General features: G+C 43.3%; 3 protein-coding genes across 4 annotated transcripts in view; 1 reads left to right on the top strand and 2 right to left on the bottom strand.

Moving 5' to 3' along the window:
- aven (apoptosis, caspase activation inhibitor) overlaps positions 1-13,928 on the bottom strand; it is a 32,395-nt gene extending 18,467 nt beyond the window's left edge. Inside the window, exons 1-2 of the mRNA XM_070987228.1 lie at positions 13,701-13,928; positions 11,844-12,015 (exon numbers count right to left, since the gene is read on the bottom strand). Of these exons, the coding sequence (XP_070843329.1) occupies positions 11,844-12,015; positions 13,701-13,895 (367 nt within the window). The 5' untranslated portion in view covers positions 13,896-13,928. The remainder of the gene's footprint in view (positions 1-11,843; positions 12,016-13,700) is intronic.
- On the top strand, positions 970-19,054 carry chrm5b (cholinergic receptor, muscarinic 5b). Of its 2 annotated transcripts, XM_070987227.1 has the most exons (3): positions 1,202-2,038; positions 2,628-3,418; positions 14,726-19,054. In XM_070987227.1, the coding sequence occupies exon 3, from the start codon at positions 14,799-14,801 to the stop codon at positions 16,332-16,334; it is 1,536 nt and encodes a 511-aa protein (XP_070843328.1). In that variant the 5' UTR covers positions 1,202-2,038; positions 2,628-3,418; positions 14,726-14,798; the 3' UTR covers positions 16,335-19,054. The 2 variants fall into 2 exon arrangements, with proteins under 2 accessions (XP_070843327.1, XP_070843328.1); XM_070987226.1 differs by lacking the exon at positions 2,628-3,418 and having other exon boundaries at positions 970-2,038.
- Positions 18,794-21,866, bottom strand: emc7b (ER membrane protein complex subunit 7b). Its single transcript, XM_070987229.1, has 5 exons — positions 21,505-21,866; positions 20,412-20,531; positions 20,165-20,303; positions 19,926-20,006; positions 18,794-19,663 (listed from the first exon to the last, which is right to left on the bottom strand). The coding sequence occupies exons 1-5, from the start codon at positions 21,735-21,737 to the stop codon at positions 19,514-19,516; spliced, it is 723 nt and encodes a 240-aa protein (XP_070843330.1). The 5' UTR covers positions 21,738-21,866; the 3' UTR covers positions 18,794-19,513.
- Positions 21,867-21,919: the final 53 nt, after the last annotated feature.

Genomic DNA, 21,919 nt, shown 5'->3' with positions numbered 1-21,919 from the left:
AGAAGTTTTTTCAAGCCTTAAAGTGGCTTAGATGTAACTCTACACCTTTTTCTTCATTTTATAGGTGTGGATCTATGAATATGCAAACAGTCCCCGCCTCTATCTCCACCCACCCCTCCGCCACTCACCTGCAGCTCAAGCGCACCTGCACACCTTTGACTCATCAAACACGCAAACATCAGCTTTGCTAGCTACTGCACGCTACACAGTGGGAAGTGGTAATATTGGAGTAATTCAGCCAAAAGTTTTCAGACCAGAAGCTGCTGCCGAAGAAGACAAAGAGACATTGGTTGTCAATCTTTACAGAGGTCAACGTGTCAGTAAAGTGATATCGCCCAGCCCGAAGTGGAACTAATTTACACACACAAAAAAAATAGGTCTATAAAAGCTGTTTCCTAACTACACATCAGAGCTAGACAGCGAAAATCAGTCGTGGCTAATATTAGCTAATCGTAGATACGTCTGTACTGGGGTTTATGTCGGCTTATAAGTGACAAGAAACTGGAAAACAGAAACGGAAAGTTAGGTTTGAGCTAATTTAGTAACAGTATTCTGATTATGTTGGTTCACCTGAAGAGCTCTGGCAGAAAACATCCTGCTGAGTCCGTTAGCTTTGCCGCAACGAAAAACACCAGGGATCCATTTCGAGACTATTGGCGTTATGTGTTGATGTTTAACTTTATATTATTAGAGGATTTTTAAGCTCCCAAATGATCATTGGCCTCAAAAATCAACTGAATTAATTAACATTTTAACCATTGAGAAAGATTTCTGACCTCGTTTTTCAGCTTCATCTGCAGCCAGAGGCTTATCTGAGCAGGAGGGTTCGCACCAAAAGAAACAGAAAACACGCTGAACTGTGCAGCCGACAGAGGCGAGAGATTTCCTTGCAAACTGAAGGCGGTTTAAAAACTCCTCTAGTCACCACTTCAACAGTCACTCACCCTGCTTTAAAGAGGGCACACGGTCAAACTGGTCGGGCATCAGCCAAGTCGCCCTGACGTGGGACGTGTGAGGCTGTTTGAGGAGCCCTCAGCTGTGTGAATGCATTTCCTCTGATGGAGACACACAGCTGGAAACGATGAAAAGGCAAACAGCATCTGAACCGCTGCTGACACCCACGTCGACTCCTCCTCCGGCTCCTCCCTGCTTCATCCTACTCCTCCACCTCCTTGCCTCTTCCTCCCTCCTCTTACATGTTGCTCAGTGCTCGGGATGAGGCTTCCGGCCATGTGGGAATTTCTCCTGACAGCAGCTCACGGCTGAATCTGTGTCGGCGAGGACGCTGGTGCATCCGAGCGGCTCTATCAGAGGCGGCGAACAGAAAGCCTGGCAGGAGACAAAAAGTCCTTCAATCTGTGCAGCCTTGAGGATCGAAGGAGCTTTACTCTGCTTTTCCTCGCCAGTGGAGTTGCTCAAACTTTGCAGGAAGAGTGAGAAAGGGCGACTTTTGCCGCTTCCATCGACCCCTCGGAGGATGTCGAGCCCAGATTATCTCGGGTGAAAAGGGAAAAGCTTTGATGAGATCTTCTCCAGCAGGCGTTTCCAGTGATTCGCCCTTCTGTGAAAAAGGTCTGAACAGGACCGACGAGGCACCTAAGCCGCTCTGTCACGCTGACGCTGAACAGCTGTTGCGTTCATCTCAGAAAAAGAAAGGACCGTTCAGGAGCTACAGAGTCCGACTGGACACGATGCTGAAAAAACTTGTTTGCATCATAAAAGCGCCTCGTACTTAGCAACTGAGGAGGATGCGAGACGGTGTGATGACCTACCTGTATTTGACAAGTGTGTTTTTCACCTCGTTGGAGAGAGGAGCACGGAGGGAAAAAAGTCAGCCGGAGGGAACAGGGGAGGGGAGGCAGCGAGGGAAAGGCGTGAAGCAAAGGCTGTGAGAGGGAAACAGAGAGACGACGAACAGGAGCTGAGGAGGACGCAGGGAGGAGAAACTGACCGAAGGAGCCGAGCAAAGCAGCGCGTCAAAGACCTCCCAAACGCCTCTTTAATGCTGGAGGATTGTGTTTTGTCAGAGCCACCCGGGGTGAGTGTGTATTCTGTTTGATGTGCCTATTATGGCAGCAAATGAAACAGATCAAAACAGCAGCTGTCAAATACTCACTGCTCGCTCAAATCAGAGCCGAAATTCTGACGTTATTCATTTTTTATCGCTGAACAGTGAATGCAGCGTAAGTGACGGTACTAAATGAATCATGGAACAAGTGCTGGGCTTCATCAGCTGTCAGCAGAGCTCTCATAGTTCAGACTCAGAGTGTGTGTGCGTGCGTATGCGTGTGTGTTTCACTCAGGAGAAAGTGGGAGGTACAAGGAGTGAGATGATTTGATTTAAGGCATCATTAAAAACCATGGCGATGACGAGTCACATGACTGGCATCCCAACACTTGTGTCACTGTGAGGCAGAAACGCAACGGAGCTTCAAAAGTGAACCAGAGCTGAAAGGACGAGCGATCAGTGATCAATAGAGATCAATAGGTAGCTGTTTATTGATGGAAGATTTCAAGCAGAAAAGGTGAAAAAGCTTGTTGAATGTTACGATTTGCTGCAGCTGAGTACTTTCACGTCATTCATTTATTTATTTTTCCCACTAACCGCCTGGTCCGAAAAACATCAGAATGTGACGGAAACTATCGAGCAGAAGAAGAAGAAGAAGAAGAAGAAGAAGGAGGAGGAGGAGGAGGGCGAAATTTTCTCCTATTTCTGAGAAAACAGCTGCAGATGAATTTAGTTTCACTTGAATAATTGAAGAATTGTTGCAGCTCAACGGATTCGGATGGCAAACTGAACAAAAGAGGACATCAAGTTTGACTATTTTCTGAAATCTTGAAGATCAAACAATTGATTGTTTAATTGAGAAAACAAACAGCACAATAATCAATAATGGAGATAACGGTTAGGTGCTCTGATTTTGATGCTGGAATAACTGATTTAAGTTATTTTAACGATTGTAAACTAAATTTTGGGGGGCTTTTGGATTGTTGTGTTAAGCAATCTGAAGAGCTTTTAATACTTCCTCACATTTAATTAACTTAATTAATTAATTGAGGAGCCGTTTAACAGATACTGGAAACGACCGCAGGCCTGAAGTGAACCCTCGTATGTTAACACTGAAACGATGGCAGAGGCATTTGAGGATGAAAGTGGGTAGACTGCTCTGTGGGATGAGCTCAGTGAAGTGTCTATGATCCACCTGCTGCTTTATTTGGCCTCACACCATCCTCCACTGGCTTAATCATGATCAACAATCGCAGGGAAGGGAACCGAGCACCTGTTAATGCTTCGTTTCCTATTTCTGCCGCGCAGACGGTACACGAGCAGCCTCATTCCTCTGCTTTGACGCCAGCCTCCTCCAGCCAAGATGGCTAATCAAGTATCCATAAGGACACCGGAACATATAAATTAATGGTATGATTGGGACTATTCATCTCAGTTAGGGGAACGTCTTTGTGTTTGTCTATCTAGTTAGCTGAATCACTGAAGCTCTAATGCGATTTCCTTTTGTCTCATTATGATTGAGCCTTGATAGGTGCCCATTAGCGGCCTCGGTAAACTACGGCTGCGGGGGAGGAGGATTGATCCTTGTGTTAATGTGTACAGATAGATGACCGTGTTAGGATGTAAATAACTGCCCTAAGACCCCCCCACCCCCCACCCCCAAGTCATATAGGCACAAGGACACACACACACACACAGCAAGAGGACTGCACCATGTGTGCATTACCCATAGCAACAGCACAATCAACCCCCAACAATGCAAGGACTGAGACGACACCTGACAGAATAAAATCACCTTCGGGTTACAAAACCGTCTGCAGCTATTCATTCCTTAAGGCGTCATAGCAACTTGGTGTTTTAATTCACTCAGCACGGCCGCCATTCACTGAAATTCCACTCTGCTTTGTGACCACTCAAGTTTTCAAGGCGATGAAAGTCTCTCGGCACAAAGGCATTTTCTAACCTGAAATATTTCAGGAATCAAAAGCACCAAGGTTTCATCCTTGAGAAGTAAACTCAGCCTGGACGTCATGAAGAAGGCCTGCGGCGTCCTCGCCCCCCGACGCGGTGAAGATGTAATCAGCGTCAATCAAAGCACATGAATGCTAAAAGCACTCGGGATGTTTGGACAAGCTGTGGGGCGACGTAATACCCGTCCAGGAGGCCACGAAACGCCAGAAATCAACATGACCTTCAATTCAAATCAAACGATCTGTTTACACAATTTCCCTGTCAGGCTCCATTTTTCCTAATCACAGCGAGTACAGTCAAGCTTTCAATAGAGCTTTCGCAAATAGAAAGTCGGCCACTGAATGTCCTCACCGCTCAATTGTAAACCTTTAAAGAGACAGGCAGGGCGAACTCACCGAGAGGGCAGAAGCCTCAGAAGTCCCATTTTAGTATAATATATATTATATAGTTGGATTATGATTATTTGCAGCTGGTAAACGTGGAGCTAATTTGAATTAATTCATTATTTAATTAATTTTCCACCTGGGATCAATAAAATTTTATCTTATTTTATACTATTAGAACTCATCATCATTAATCCAAATCTGTAAATTAACTATATTTGTCAAATAAAAGTAGCAGAGTAAAAGTACAATGTCTGCCTGAGATTTAGAGCAGCAGAAGTATAAAGTAGTATCAAAGTACAATACTTGAGCAAGTGAAGTAATGAATGAAGCAGCAGCAGCAGAATATACAAGAACAAAGGGAAAATGGTCATGTGACAGGATATATACTGTATATAATACACAAATACAGATACACAAAGATTTCAATTGATTTCATCCCATTTATCAATATTCCCAATTTAGGATTACATCAAATCAACAATCTGACCCTAAATTCAGTAAGAAGCTGTTCTGGGGCTTTCGATCGCAGCTCATGATCTTCACCAGCAGATGACGTCTGAGCACTTCTGAGCACGTTGGAGTTGCAGTCTTTAAATGAAAGTGTTGAATATGAGATCAGGGTTTTATAACAGCTTTGTTTATGTTATTCCCGCCCGCCGCCGAGCCAGAAAATCACTGCCTCTCTCCATCTGTTACTCCTGGCACCGGACATGTGAAGCAACAGTAAATCTTGCCAGTCAAAAGCGAACTCGAAAATGTTCTCCGTGTCACAGCAGACTGATAATCTGCACTCCAATTTTCCACTTTGTTCCACTCTGCCGAGAGCGAAGCTGTCAGTCCTCTCCTCGTCGGCCTCATGTGTTTACAGGAATCTGCTTCAGAGTAAAAATCAGTTTGGCAACAGCTGAATTGTTGTTTTTGTTAGCTTAAAACGAGCTCTTTATCTACCATGTTTCTACAGGAGCCCAGAACGGACAAACCAAATACTGACTCTAGAAAACTTCTTTTTAGCAACCGCCGTTGGTTCTGCTGCATGCTTGGAAGGAGGGAATCCAATTGGTCGCAATCTGCAACTTCACCACTAGATGCCACTAAATCCTTCACGCTGGCCCTTTAAGGCTGCCGCTAATGATTCATTTCTTTATGGATTAATGCAGGGCTGTACGCTTACTTTTTTAGGTGGTAGCACTCGTGCTAGCAAGTTAAAAATTTTAGTAGCACAAAGAAAAATGCAGTAGCGCACACAGTCGGACAGTTGGCTAACGTGTTTATTGGCTAAATTAATTTGATACTGATAAGAAATTCTAACAATGCTGAACAACAATTAAACTGATTCTTTAACCTTCATTTTTCCTCCACCTGAACACAACAGGATGAATTTAAACATTTTTAAACATGAAAAATCAACAGTGTTATATTTTCAATGCGCATCAGTGAACTGTCTGTGCTGGCCGTCCGTTCGCCTGCCGCCATACAATACTGACAAAACATTGCCTTTTTGGTCTGCTTGTATACAAGCCAGGTGAAATCTTTTAACCACTGAGGGTTGAATCGATTCATTTTTGTGTCTGTATTGCTGTAGTGGTACTACTTTCCTCCAAACGGCGTCTTTTATCCTTGTTGTCGTGACCTACCGAGGTAGAAACTACAGAAAAATACCTCTTCATTTTGCTTGAGTCTTCTTGTTATTCTTAGTTGTTGCGGTTGGTTTGTCACAAAAATGATACAAAAGTCGCGGTTTCCCAGCACAGATCAGCGAGGGCAGGGACGTTTCCCCGGAAATGTGTTTTTTTTTGTATTCGTATTGAGAAGGACAGTACACACTTAGAACTACAACTCCCATGAAGCATTGTTCCAACAACTGACGAATAGGACAAGAGACAGTAACATAGCCTAGTTTTCCCCACTATCTTTTTAGAGATGATACCGGCGCAACACCGTCACACTTGTGCTAGTGGATGCATATTTCTCTTCGCACAGAATGATTTTTAGTAGCAAATGCGACGGAAATGTCGCGCTGTACAGCCCTGTAATGGCAGTTTTCTCGATTAATCTGTTAATCATTGGTCTGCAAAATGTCAGGAAATAGTAAAAAATGTGCGTCACAATTGCCCAAAGTGCAACTTGACATGTTTGAACTCCTTTTTTGGAATCCATAACCCAAAGATATTGAGTTTACCACCCTGGAAAACAAGGAAAAGCCTCAAATTCAAACATCTGAGAAGCCGGAACAAGTTATTTTGTGTCATTTGATTTAATTATCTGTCAAGCGATTACCTAACGACTGGTTTCAGCTCTACAGACCTTCTTTAAAAGTCACACAGTCTCCCTTTAAGAAAACTTGATGCTTTCTGCCCCTTAATGTCAGAAACAAAACAATGTCTGCCCACTCACATATATATTTATACAGCCTTGTTTTCGGTCATTCCTATGCGCTCTGACACCACTCACCTGAAACATTGCCAGAAAGCGTCTTCTTATAACGGGCAGCATGCTTGTAGTGAGATAATGACTTTGACAGAAGGAGATTTTGTCTCTTTGATTAAAATGCTGTGAAATGAGCCCATAACCTCACGGCCGTCCAACACCTCCGACACGCTGTCGGTAAAGCTCTGCTCCAACTCTCGTAAGAATTGCTGCTCCAGGCCATTTCTATCCTGAAATACATAACATCTGCACATACTTCTGACCTGTACATCCTGCCCAATCAAACAAAACAAACACAATGCTCCAACCCTTCAACACCTTGGATGTAGAAAGTGATGGTGACATAAGAAGGACTCTATAATAACTTGAACAAAGAGGAAAAGGGAGGTTTCTGTGGCAAATTCCTGATTTCAAGGCAACCTTAATTGGCCAGAAAAACGACTCTTGAAAGCATCGCCTCCCACATACAATTAAGTATCCTCTAGAGAGCGGCAGCCTCTTGCTGTACGGCATGACTAATCTGACAATGTGGGCAAAACACAGAGAGAGTCAAACAACTCACAGGAGAACCTTTGGCATTTACGCTACAAGAGAAGAGAGACACGCCGCTGCAACACTCTCTAACTCTCTAATGGCGTGAGAAAAAAAAACAACAAGCCTATGAAAACAGTTAGCAGCTTAAACACTCATCCTGATTTAAAAACGGCCTCGTAACCTCCTCCAAAAACACAAGCAAGTCAAAATCCTGCACAGATTGTTGAGTGCCAGCTCCTGGATTTTCAGCTAAAATCAAACTCGGCCGTTCAAAGAAGTCTGAGCCTTTATGCTGAATAACAAACAGCCATGAGAGAATGAGCTTTGGTCCACATGTGACCTGTTTAACTTGGTGGTTTTCAGAGGTAAAACAGATATTTTAAGACATGAGTTGCTGATGTTTTAGTTTGATATTAAATATCTCGCAGTTCCTCCGGAATTGTATTGTTTTCATAAACCCAAGCCTCGGAAAAAAACAATTAAAGTTGCATCAATTGTTGTTTTTTTTTGCCACTTTGCCACAAATTTAACAAGCTGACAATACAACACTGATGTACTATAGCGAAAATGCTAGCTAACATTTGCCTATTCACACATAAGGCTGACACGGCGCAACATTAGCATGTAACAGCAGTTGTGTTTATCACCAGTATTCACTCCCAATTTTCCAAATTCCCATCGAAGTATTGGACTGTTAAAGAGCTTAATGCTCCTCTATGTTCACATGATAGTCTCTGACTTAAGCTGCTGTTTGGCGTTGGACGGGGAGCTCAACGACGACAACGACAACGGTGGTTGTGGCTGAAAATATAACCCTGATAAGAGCTCAAAATAACAGTAAAGGTGTGAGCCATAAAACCAAAGCAAAGAGCTAAAAATCACTAAAATGCTCCACAGATCTGAGGATCGACTGATAACTCTGGTTTGTCAATACGAGCGACCACATTACAATCATTAGACCTATCGTACAAGACAAAATATTGCTTAATGCAGCTTTAAACCATTATGAATCTCTCATCTTCACCCACAACAGGCCTTTAAAAGAACTAAATTAGCGAACTATAAATGAATGTTAAAAAAAAGAAAGTCATTTACATACTTTCCAGTTAATTTCTATGCTTTTGTTGGAGAAAGGGAAACTAAATCCCATCAGTAGGACATTAAATCACAGCTTGATGTTGGTGTTGGTGTAACCCTGGTTTGAATAACGGCCTCTTAATGAGATTCAGAAAATGTAAGCACTTGATCATGTGAAGCCAAACATTTTGTGTTCATACAGTGAAGTGTTTTATTATCTGCTGCAGTATGTTGTGAAATGCACATTTATCCTTCTTCATCCAGACGTTTGAGCATTCCTGCCATTATCACTGCAGCGTAGTGACCGACCTACATGTAATTATTCATGCAAATATGCCCCAAAATTACTGTTTTCAGCCTCTCAAGTGCAAATATTTCCTGCTTTTCTGTATTTCATCTTATTGTAAATTGACAATTTTGGTATGATACACAGCCTGATGTAACCTTGGGATGTTGTAGATAGATGATATCAATTACTGATCAGCAGCAATCAGCAAAATGTAGGCCAACTATAATCGAAGAGTACCTCCACCCAGTCTAATCTCTGTTTTCGCTCATAGTCCGTTTGTAGTCAGAATGATATTGACCAATCGTGTTTGAGCAGGCTTTGATTGCATGCAGGCAAACAGTCCGCGTTGAGAACAAAAGAGGCAGGATGCAATCTAAATGCAATCTCTGAACCCATCGACTAAATTCTGATGAAAATTTAGCTTTTCATTAGTGACTTGTGAAAGAACCTGATCCCGGTTACACAGCAGGAAGTCTTGGCCCAGATATCCGTTATCCGGATATCAGCTGGCTGCACAGGAAGCCCAGAAATATTGGCTGTTGCCCCCAGAGGTTAAATTGATAGCCGATGGATTCCAAGATTGCACAGAGTCTAATAATCCCGCTTGGACTCTCACTGCTGCTGACAACGTGCTTCTTCCACACTGCGGGTTGCTGTGATGTGGTGTGGTACAATAGTACCTGCTTATGATTACAAATCAACAGGAGGGGTGGGGGTGGGGGGGTGAGGCAAAGATACTGAGTGAGGTGGAAGGGACAAAAGCATGCTTACCAACAGCCCTCATGCTTACCTGCTAACCAACACGGCCAACAGCTGGAGGCGCAGCAGCGACTGTGACCTGCAGCTCATGGAGTTAATTAAGGTACTTTAAAACCCTCAGCAGCCGATACTCCCGAACGTCCTACCTCTGATAAACATGTCTGTAGATTCAGTGTGAGTTTCACTTTACGGGAATATCATCACCTCCGATGTACATCGCAAATGAACGGCCACAACTCCAGAAATCAAAGAAAAAAAGACGAACTTTACAACCCCAAACTTGCCTGAGAATCACCACATTTTCCTCATATTTATCTGCACATCCATGGACGCACTTCAAACAGGAAAACCATGAATCTTAGCATTTTGCATGTTGATACTGCTGAGACTCAGGGTGTCCAGTCAGCCGCTCTCCTCTGTCATTTCCCCTGCAGTGAAATCCTGCACACACACTATCAGACTTAAAAAGCACCTGTTCTGTACCTTTCAACCCACAGAGGCCAGTGAAACTGAGTTTTTGCTCCTTCCAGTGAATCTAGTGTGGAGTCTGCTAGAAAGCCACAAGCCATAGCGATATAAAACGCTCAGCGGCTAAATTACCGCACGCCTGGGAGCTGCTAAAATGAGACTTAGCCTGTTTCCCTGTCTGTCATCTTTAAAAATACATTTTTTGGCAAAACTGTCAGCAGAGTTTGACGGGTGACCCTCTGCTCTATTTAACACAACTTGAGCTAAATGAGCTGAATGTGACAGTCCCACATTGGGGTTGTTATCTGGGAATCAGACCTAAATATGAAGAAATCTCTCTGTGCTCCAGTAAGACGGCACTGAGCTTTCTTACTCATGCTCCTTTGGGGAAAGAGAAATCAAGCGAAACAGGGATGAGACTGTTAATAGCCCAGGGAGCCAAACACCAACCACTGAGGCTGAAATTAGCAAACAGAGACAAAGAAGGGTCGTCCACGCAGCCATCTGACAGCACAGTCCATACTGAGCAATTAAAGATTAAGACAGCATTTCCTTTTCAACTAATTAGGATACAGAGACAACATCGGGAAAGTGCAATTGGACTCGGTGGAGTATTTGACACAGAGTGAACGTCCGTGCAATTATCCGAGAAAGGCTAATTTGTGCAAACTGAAGCAAGCTTTCAGAGCAAAACGTCAAAAAATTCTGTATCCTGTAAAATATGAAGCAGAGCACGATAAGATCCCACTGAGGGCTGTTCTATCATTTCTAATTAGCCAGCAATGCGCTAATATTTCCTCTTTTTCTCTGTTACACCTCCAGTAAACATGCACACGTGGATGACATGTTGGTTGTTGCACTTTGACCTTGTGATTGACAGCTCACTTGACCACTTAGAATCTCCCATGTCACGTCCACAGCCAACAACAGCCCACCAGAGTCTGCGCTGAAAACAAGCGCCTGTCCCTCTTCTCTAATGTGAAGATCGAGTCAATTACATCTGATTGTGGAGATGACTGGCACTTCATACAGCCAATGAAATTCCACAAACGAGGATATGCTGCTTCAGGGATAACTTAGAGCCAAATCGGGATATTACACAGGGTTTGAAATGATAAATATATTAAATAGCCTTAATCTAAACATATTTAGCATGAACATATGTATAGATACCCTAAATATACATATTGATTGCCTAAATACTTAATACATATTACAGATATATATCTATATAAACACAGTACAAGGCCTGTTTTTATTGAACGCTTAGACATACCGTTAGAGACACACACGCAAAATATTGAGTTTCTGTGTTATTGTTATCAGTTTTATTGAACTTGGACTAGAGGAAGGCTTCATGTTATGGTCTTTCCAGCTAACAAGGCCAAGATATCATCATCTGCAGGCGCCTATTTGCAAAAAAATATATATTCAGGCAGAAATAAAAATCTTCTATTGAGTGTGTTCAAACTTGACTCAATGCCAGCAGCACTTGCAGTGACTCTGAGTGCTGGGGATAAAATTTTACATTTCAAAAGAGACCAAAACGATGAAAAACAGCTTTCAATTTACTTTGGGTACGTCTGCATAATGCACAGAAATGGTAAGAAAACCATAAAAACACCCAGAGTAAGGCCATAGTGCTGTGTTAGATGGTGACAGGCAGTGCAGAGGCAGAGAAGAAATAAGGAAAGAGAGAAGGGTATGATATCCAACAGCTGGAATCGAACCGGCAACCCTCCAGCCATGCTGTATGCACTGTGCCCATTCGACACTCCAGTGACTAATAAAGAGGCAGAAACTAAGCATTATGGTGACACTTCAGTGTTTTGGGAGCTTCAGGTGTCTGACCCGTCTCTCCTGCTGACGCCTGCAGGTGTGGTTGACAAAACAAACACACCTCTTCACGCTTTTTGTTTCCTACCTGCCGACTCCAGCAGGACGTGGTAGTCTGCTCCCCTCTGAGTGGGTGTCTCATCATCAGGCTCCTGCCTCTCAGACTCCTCATAACGGGCCCAGTTTGACTCCAGCTTCCTCCTAGAGAACACCTCCATCCCGTCATCTTTCTCCTGAAAGGCGTCCCCGTCATCTTGATCCTAAGAGGGAACATGGTGGGACACTCAGTGTGAATCGAGTGACATTAAAGTGACACCTGGAGTGCTTTTCATGAGGCACACCTGGAGTTTTAAGTGTGCTTCACACAAACCAGAGTGAGTGTGTCAGATCCAGACTAAAAGCTTAAGTCCTCACATTAGTTTTAAACAGTCAAAGAGCAGAAAACGTGCTGTCACAGAAAGAATCAAGACGCTCAACTGCACACAAGAAAAGTGATGTACGCAGATGTGTGATAAACCGAGAGAGAGAAGTTTAAACCCTGCCTACACCGACAGCGAGCAGGGAGTTTCAGATGCTGTTCAGTGCTCCGACAACCACTTTATTTTGCTGGCATTTGACTTTAATCCACTTTACTCCACTATGCTAATTTCACCAATTTACATGGAGCTTCACTAAGTCAAGCACCAGGTAATAAAACTGAACATTTTAAGAGAAAAACAAGCTGCATTTTAAAAGTATCTTGCATCCATGACTCAATTTTATATTAAAATCAAGATGTTGGGGTGGAACAGAGGGAGAGGACGAAGACCAAAAAGCCTTTATCTGCATTCAAACTGAGATTAACAATGTAGAGCTGAAACGAACGGTTAATTAATTAGTCAACTGAACGTGTAACTGAAAAGTGCATTTTGTTAAGTGGTCATTAACACATAGCTCTCATTCATGATTGGTAGCTAAGCCTAACAAAAGAGTCAAAGTAAACGCCACGTCACACTGTATGACAAAGAGCTGACACAACACAACTCATTAAATTTGTCTGAGTCATAGATTTCTTCCACTATTGAAACACAGCTGCACAAACCTTTAGTGATGCTGTCATGGAAATGTTCAGGACAACATGTGGTTTTGCTCAGTTTTTTCTGGTCCCTTGTCAAAACTCACAAACACATAATATTATCATCAAAGGCCCCATGGTAGCTGTGGATGCACCAAAGGAGATTTTCATGATTGCAATCAAGGAGCCCCTGTGTACCAAAGGAGATTTGTATGATTGCAATCACAGAGCCCCTATAGTTCCCCCTCCAATTCTGCAGTTACCATGGCAGAAGCATCAACTGACAGAACATCCCAGCGGAAACCAAGCTGAACTCCCTGGTGTCATATCCGGAGCCCAGATCATGCAATGTTAACGCTGAAGTGCTGTGGAAGTGCTTGATCACTATGATGATGCATCAGAAACGCTTCATCCTCCTCTCAGTCTAACTGTACTCATGCTGACAGGATCTCACTGTGTGCATTATGCATGTGGATGCGATCACGCTAACACAAACCCCCGCAGTCAGACACTGTGTATGCCGTCCTGTAGCTACTGAGGCTGAGTGAAAATCACAACTCTGCAACAGCTGCAGAAACGCCACTTAACGACAGACGTGTTGACGTCATAGCATTCCACGCACCTAGATTGGCATTGAGGTTATTCACGAAGCGTAACTTTATTTACACTATACGTTTAAGTTTTCGTATTTTGATCATGGAAGTTACACTGAATTTAGTGTTAATTGGGCCGAACTGAGGAGGAGGTCCTATTAAAAGTGTACAACATTGCCCAAGAGCTGTGTGTGTTTCCTTAGTGACGCAAATACAAAATGACCGTTTTTTCAATGGGGTTTGGTACAGGGGGTTAATGGGGCCGCCTGGGGAACGCTAACTTTCCACGCGCTCTCACCCGGTGATGGAACTCCGCTGTACGGCCGCTTCCTCCGCGTCCACGACCGCGGTGGTGGTCTCTTTTCCCCCGGCCGCGGTGGTGGCCTCCTCTCCCTCTGCCCCGCTGGTCACCGCCAAAGCTGTCGCTGTCGTTGCCACCTCGGCCACCTCTTTTCCAGCTGCCTCCTCTGCCTCTGCTCGGTCTTCCCTCCATTGCTGTCAACTGTGACCGGACGGTTTAGTATGTGACACCTGCATCTTGAACAGAATGAGTGTTACATTGAATGGTGCCCCACGACAAAATGGCGTCTGATGGTTCCGGGTCCCATTTGGATAAAAATACGCCATGTCATGCTTATGTGTGAACCAATTCAGAGACAAAGCAATCAGTTTTACTTTACAAAATGTGATGTCAACATTTTAACATTTTTTTCATTCGACATAAGAATCATTTTGATATAGCAATTCAGGACAAATGACTTACACCATAACCCAATACATCATGGGTCTGTTCCGATAAAAATAACAACAACAACAACAACAACAACAACAACAATATAATAATAAAGTAAATTAGAATAAAAACACGTATATAATAAGTCAGATTTCAATAGTTCTATGGAATTTTGTTTTGTTCTTCTTTGGCAAATAATGTAAAAATCGCAAATAACTCAAGATTTGTTTCTATGGTACCAGATTTATCGAATGATACCAATTTTATCAAATAAAATGGTTTCGCAACATCAGATGAAATAGCTGTATTATACATGTGATGCTCCAAACATGTTGACTGAGGACTTAAACACATTTAAATAAACTGACAACTATAACTACCACTGCGCTACTAGTAGTGTATCTGACAGCATGTTTTGTGACCCCCTTGAAAAGCAGAGGACATATCTACAGCGGTTCATTCTGATATGATATATGATATGATATGATATGATATGATACGATACGATACGATATGATATGATATGATATGACAAGAAATTGACAAAAACAATGATGTGCAACTCATGACTGTTTTTCTATTTATTTCAGGAAAGCTCTTAATGGAGCCACAAACGAGCACCTCTGTCTGACCTGTGAACAGTAACACAGATAACACAGCACCATGGGCGTAGATCCTCCAAACAGCACTTTTGCCAACGCGTCACATGTCCCGGCTGCGCCTCACAGTCTTTGGGAGGCTATAACCATCGCTACAGTGTCGGCCATTGTCAGCTTGATAACTATTGTTGGTAACGTGCTGGTCCTGCTGTCCTTCAAAGTCAACAGCCAGCTGAAGACTGTAAACAACTACTACCTACTGAGTTTGGCTTTCGCTGACCTCATCATAGGTGTGCTGTCCATGAACTTATATACCACGTATATCCTGATGGGCTACTGGTCCTTGGGAAACCTCGCATGCGATCTCTGGCTAGCAGTGGATTACGTAGCCAGCAATGCTTCAGTCATGAACTTACTCGTCATCAGCTTTGACAGGTACTTCTCCATCACGAGGCCGCTGACTTACAGGGCTAAAAGGACTCCAAAGAGAGCTGCCATCATGATAGGTCTTGCATGGCTGGTGTCTTTTGTCCTCTGGGCGCCGCCCATTCTGTGCTGGCAGTACTTTGTAGGAGAGCGAAAAGTGCTTCCTGACCAGTGCCAGATCCAGTTTTTGACAGAGCCTGTGATCACATTTGGGACAGCCATTGCTGCTTTCTACATCCCCGTCTCTGTCATGACCATCCTCTACTGTCGGATCTACAAGGAGACGCAGAGACGGACCAAAGATCTGGCAGAGCTGCAAGGACTCGCAACAGAAAACGTTCCAGAGGGGACTAAACCACAGAAAACTATCATTCATTCTTGCTTTCATTTCACCAGAGAGAGGAGAGACCGGAGCCAGGCCTCCTGGTCCTCGTCGAACCAAAGTAATGCCACTAAAACTACCACTAGATCAGATGACGCATGGGTGAAAGCAGATCAGATCACTTCTTTTAACAGCTACACCTCCTCTGAAGAGGAGGAGCATCATGTGTCAATAGATACCCCACAGGGATCTTTCAAAGAGCAAGGTAGTGGGCAAAGTAGTAAGAATGGGCAGGTGACTGATTACACAGAAGATCGGTACTTTTCCACTCCTGAGAAGAAGAACAGCAAAAAGCACATCTCTTATAAGTTCAAACCTGGCTCAAAGGGTAAAAACGGCAATCCCACAATTGCAACACCGTGCCCGGCCAACGCAGAGCAGCCCGCCAAAAACGCCTCCCCTTCCTCCTCCACCACCTCCAAACCCATGGACCCGGCCCTGAAGAACCAGATCACCAAGAGGAAGAGGAACGTGCTGGTGAAGGAGAAGAAAGCAGCCCAGACGCTCAGTGCCATTCTCCTGGCCTTCATCCTCACATGGACGCCGTACAACATCATGGTCCTCATCTCCACTTTCTGTGCCAACTGCATCCCCACGTCCCTGTGGCATCTGGGCTACTGGCTCTGCTACGTCAACAGCACCATCAACCCCATGTGCTACGCCCTCTGCAACAAGACCTTTCAGAAGACCTTCCGCATGCTCCTGCTCTGCCAGTGGAGGAGGAGGCGGAGAGGCGAGGACAAGCTGTACTGGTGTGGACAAAACCAAAACGTCAACAATAAAATGACTTGATGTGGCACTTTAGTACAAGAGCAAACCTGCTGCTTTTACCCACATGTGGATTTTCTTGATATATACCGTAGTCAGTGGTCATCTTCAGCATGAAGTGCTGCATGTGATTTTTGTGTTGAAGTGCAAAATGTTGGTGGAAAATGAGCTGAACCTGACGCAGCGCTTAAACTGCTGTTCCAGATTATTACAGAAAGACACCTTGTGAGGGTGGCGACACATTCTGACAAAGGTTAAAGGTTAAAGGATGGGTTCAGATAAGTCCATCTTAAAGAGGAGCTCCACCGATTTTATACCTCAAAGTCTATACAGGTCTTGGGGGATTACGACTGCATCTGAAAAGAGTTGCATAAAGTCTTTTGTGGCCCCAGAGGGAGCCGAAGTCTGATAAACTGACTCAAGTGATGTCACCTGAGTCACTCGAGCGACGTCATTTGAGTCAGCGTCAGTTGCTTGAGGCTAGCGGCTCCAGGCTACGTTAGCTGCTGCTAGCATAACACACATGAACCTTCACCTGAACTGTCAGCGGTCGAGTTGCATTGTGGGTAATGTAGGCACCATGTTTTGATGAGGAAGTAGAATGTCTGCGGTACAGCGAGCTTTGACGGAAATTCATTTGTGTGGATTTCGTCCCCAATTTCTTACAGTGGAGTCACACTGAAGGAGTCACTTCAGGGCCGCTGTGTACAGCAGGAACAATCATAGGAACTAGAGACAACATACTCTAATGTATGCACTGTACGAGCATGTGAGCATAAAGTCTGAACCTATCCTTAAACCTCGTAATCCTCCTTTATTCTATTGCTCACCTGCACTGTATATAAAGGAAATATTCTAGACTTACACATTTCAAAGTAATTTATAGTATAAAGATCATATTCACTGATTTTACACCTCACACATGGTAAATATAAACTGCTGTGTATATCAGTGTTAAGTGAATGTTTCCTCTTGTTTTCTAGCCCCTGTAGTCGACATCTGATCTCGTGCTCAAGGGCTAATCTGTAAATTTCCGTGCATTTCCAGCTGCATTAGTATCACAGGTGTAACAAGATATATGAGATTGTTTATGGTTCACACGCTCTATTCCTGTCGATATTCACATTACTGTAAAAAAAGAAAAAAAAACAGACACATTTGAAGTAACTTCTCTGACGGATGAGTGACGCTGTTGTAAATTATTGCACTCGTGTCTTTTAATGATGTAGTGTCAGACGTTATCTCTCTAAACTCTGTGCCTTTTGTTCTGCTCAGAGGCAAAAGTGCTTTGTGGGTGAATCTGTGCTCTTTGTCTGTCTGTGCAGTTCTCTGTGTGTACTAATATGAACGGTGAAATACAAACTCAAAGGCAGAATGACACTTTTTGTCAACATTTTCAACAGCAAGTGTGTTGAATCTGATCTGATTCACTTGTAAATTCTTTTTTCTTTTGTTTGAGAGCTCACTACCCGCTCTAACATTTGGGTATTGAAACTAACGTGCCATGGATGACATGATGACTGTTGCAGGACGATCAGCAGAGGTCGCCAAAGGTCAGGTTAGTGCAGACGTTCTGCACTAAAAACCATCTCACGCAACTCAGCTATTAAAGGATGAGTCTGGTGATATTTTTCTTACTGTTGTCCAAAAGTACACAAAACCCCACATGTTCCTTTACTACGTTCAGCATGGATACAGAAGTTTGAGTGAATTAATTTCTCACATTTCAGTAGCATTTGCTAAAAACTGCATGCAGTCGGCAGCTGTTTCTGGAACTTATGAAGCTTTTTTTTTGTTTAAGTATATTTCTTTGTATTGAACAGGCTGGTGGCTGAAAGCTGGTGAACTCTGACATACTGAGCGACAGACTAACACATTGTTGGTTTTGGTCTTCTCATAAGATTTGTTCACCATTAGAAAACCATGAAGACGATCACCAGCCACACGCCTCCAAGCAGCGGTTCGCAGATGTCCCCCAGGTTACGGTCTAATGTCAATCTAATGAGCTGCAGCGCGCTGACTTAAGCAGCACCTGTAGGTTTTTATGGATGTCTGTGCTCAGACTGGCGGGATAATGTCTGAGCAAATCAACCGAGAAGTGATTTCTCAGATAGTTTGAAGGATTTTTAGAGGCCTGAATGAATCAAACATCTTTCTTGTCCTGTAATCACCTTCAGATTTGGGATCCACTGACTTTAAGCATCAAAAGATCATTTGAACCTCTGATATAGCAACATAAAAATAAATAAATCCCAACTTAATGTCCTCTTACTAGCTTTTTTTTTTCTGAGATTTCAACTGTATCACATGGTTTTGATGGAGTCTCCTCAGTCATTGTGGAGATTAATCTACTCAACCTCCATGACAACTGAACAAGCACCCTTTGCTGATGAAGACCATGTGATATGGCTGAGAGCTCTGAAAAGCCTAAAAACTAGACTTTGAGTTGGTTGTGTTGTTGTTATTGAATAATCATTCGTCACTTATCACAAACACATTTTATTGAGACTTTACTGTCCGCTTTATTAAAAGTAAAGTCAGTTACACTCTAGAGCTCTTGAAAGCAACCACACAGCTCTTTCATCCCGTGAACCGCCGATGATTATCATTTTAATTTATACACCTTAGGCACGTAAATGTACAGCGTGTGAATCCTGGCCATACAGTACGCCACACAGTACTTCAAAAAAACTGAGAAGGCCATGTGTTCACTCTCAAACAAACAAGATGATCTGAAATAAAAACACACTTGTTATATACCATTGCAATTTATTTATCTAAGCTTTTAGTTAAATAAGAATTTATCAGTCTTAAAATTCAATCCATCTTCATTCACAGTCGTATTACTGAACTTGACAAAACAAGAAAATCTCTGTATATATGTTCTCTTTCAGGTAGTGGAATTAGCAGCAGTGGACAAACGCACACCGGAGGGTTAGCACAGAAAAGATGAAGTGTAGTCGAGCCACGTGTTGAAAGTATAGAGCAAATGAAGGGGCTTTGCGGGGGTTAAGAAATTTCTATCAGTGCAGTATGAAAAAAAAAAACGTATTTTTTTCTTAGTTTCCAATAGCATATTAGAAATCAATTTATCAACAAAGAATCTGTACAATAGACCCAGAGGAAAAAAATGACACTTAAAAATCTTGCTTCCATGGCATAAGTCAAGCTCCGTGAGGCAGACTGAGGGCACGTGTGCAGTACTACCTCCTCTTGGCAGCTGGCCTGGTGCCCTTGCTGCTGCCGCCTGCCTTGCTGGAGCCCTTGGAGCCAGAGAAGAACTTGGTCACGAGCTCGGAGACGTCTGGAAGCTCGGGGTTGGGGCTCAGCATGTGCATGGACTGCTCTATTTCCTGTAAAGACAGCGGTGATGGAGAACTGAAGGCTGGGGACAAGGTATGGAAATCCTCACTGATTGATTTGTCACAGTTATGATGTCCTCACACACAGTAAGGCACAGACGGGGTACCGTGAATTCAAAGTATTTCTGTGACTGCACTATCTGGTTCCACTAAATAAATAAATGATTATCAAACTGAGCAGAACGTATCCAATACAATCCAGAGAAACTGCAAAATGAACTCAATGTTTATGAAGCTATCATTGATCCCTTACCTTTCTCATCTCTGGGTCATTGGTGTTGACCACCTTGGGTAGCAGAACAATGATCAGCAGCGGCAGAACCATCATCATAACCTGCAGGAGTGACAAAGGCTTCATTTCAACAAGAGAACCAGAAGCACAAGGACTACTTTTAGCCCATCATCCTGCATTTTCTGGCCCAAACGGCCTCAATATAAACTAATATCATACATATTCTTCAAATTCAGTGCGACATCATCTGTTTTCTTTACCATTGGGTTCATGAGGAAGTCTGTCCAGCCCCAGGTTTCTCTCTTCATGAAGTAGCTGTGAGTGCCAGAAGCCCTGATTTGAAGAGGATATGGCTGGCGAATAACTTCTGAAGTCTTGATGTAGTTCACAAGACGCGCCCTGTGAAGCGACACACGGTTACTTTGGTGGGTCTGGAATTTAAGGCTGATGCAATCAGCATGAAAGATCCGAGCGTGCGGTTTTAGTCTTCTCACTCATAGATCGTACCTCATTTTGCCCTTGGATGTGATGTCAACGCGTACTGGTTCAAATCTGTAATTAGGAGTGACGACTTCCACCACGTAGGATCCTGAGGGGACGTCGTTCACAGCAAAACTCCCATCAGTTCTGTGACAAGAGAGCGTAACAACGTGAGGGTCCAGGAGGCAGAGGTGTTGATTTGACTCCACGTTGGAGGCTGCAGTTTGAGGTGTTATTTAACTAAATTATAATGTGAAAAGTGTCTTTTATCCACACAATGTAATATCAGTGGAGTAGACGAAATATTAGAAACACCTCTCAGTAAAACACAATGTCATTGTTCCACGTTAAGACAGGTATACATAATAAACCGAGCAGTTTAATCAAGGTATAATCACCTTCAATTCATATGACAGAGCCGACTATAACAGGTTGAAATTAAAACACAGTGTGTTTCTTTAGTTGAGTGGGAGGTCTTAGATTTAAATGTACAACTAATGATTATCTTCACTGTTGATTAATCTGCTCATTAGTGTCTTGAGCAATCGATTCGTTTTTTGGTCTATAAAATGTCAGAAAATGTTTCCCAAAGCCAAATAAGACGTCCTTAAAATGTCTTGTTTTGTCCACAAACAGAAGATAAGACATTCAGTTCACTGCCATAGAGGAGTGAAGAAACCAGAAAATATTCACATTTTAAAAAAGCTGGAATCAGAGAATTTTCACCTCTTTTCTGAAATAATAAAAATAAAAATAGTTGATCGATTAATCTCTCCCATACATCAGCTGTTTGTTACACTGCAGCCGCACACTCGTCTCTTGTGACCAAGGTTTGTTTTGGTTACAGCTCCTGTGAGAGACAAGGCCTGTCTGAGCTCACACTGTGAGCAAAGTTCACTGACGGGTCATGAATTCACGTTGACCAGGTTGTTGTCTCGGTTGGTATTAGGCTGTTCATTAGCCAGCACGGTTAAGACCTGCCATCTGACAACAGCAGCTGCCGTGCGGTTTCCAGCAGTAACACGACACACAACCGTTTAAGCTAGCTGGTTATGCTAATGCTATATAGCCTCGCTAACAGGCTAGCTAGCTAGCGGGCATAACTGTGGCTGTTTCTTACCTCAAAAATCCCACATATTCTTCACCTTCCACCAGGATCCTGGCCGAGGAGACCCAGTCTTGTGTTTTCAAGCCCGGAACTATCGCTCTCCCCTCGATTTTGAACCGATCTCCGTTGGTCTGCGTGGGTACACCTGCGCCAGGCCCCGTCTCCATGTCCGTGAAACACCACGCCACGGCGAGCGCAGCCTGCACGAGCAGCCATACAAGCGCTGTCCTTTCCCTGCGCAGCATAATGTCTGTGTGAGTCAAATTAAAACGAGCTCTAACTGTATGTGCGTCAACATGTATTCACGAGCAGTCCGGAGAAGAAGCGGAAGACTCGGCGCATCAGCTGTCTCTGCGGAAAATGACGTCACTTTCAAAAAAAGCTTTATTGTACCAACCGACAATGACACCTCACAGTCAGCTGTACA

This window comes from Chaetodon trifascialis, chromosome 19, assembly GCF_039877785.1.
Source record: "Chaetodon trifascialis isolate fChaTrf1 chromosome 19, fChaTrf1.hap1, whole genome shotgun sequence".
Lineage (NCBI taxonomy): Eukaryota > Metazoa > Chordata > Actinopteri > Chaetodontiformes > Chaetodontidae > Chaetodon > Chaetodon trifascialis.
This window is presented reverse-complemented; position numbering and strand designations above follow the sequence as displayed.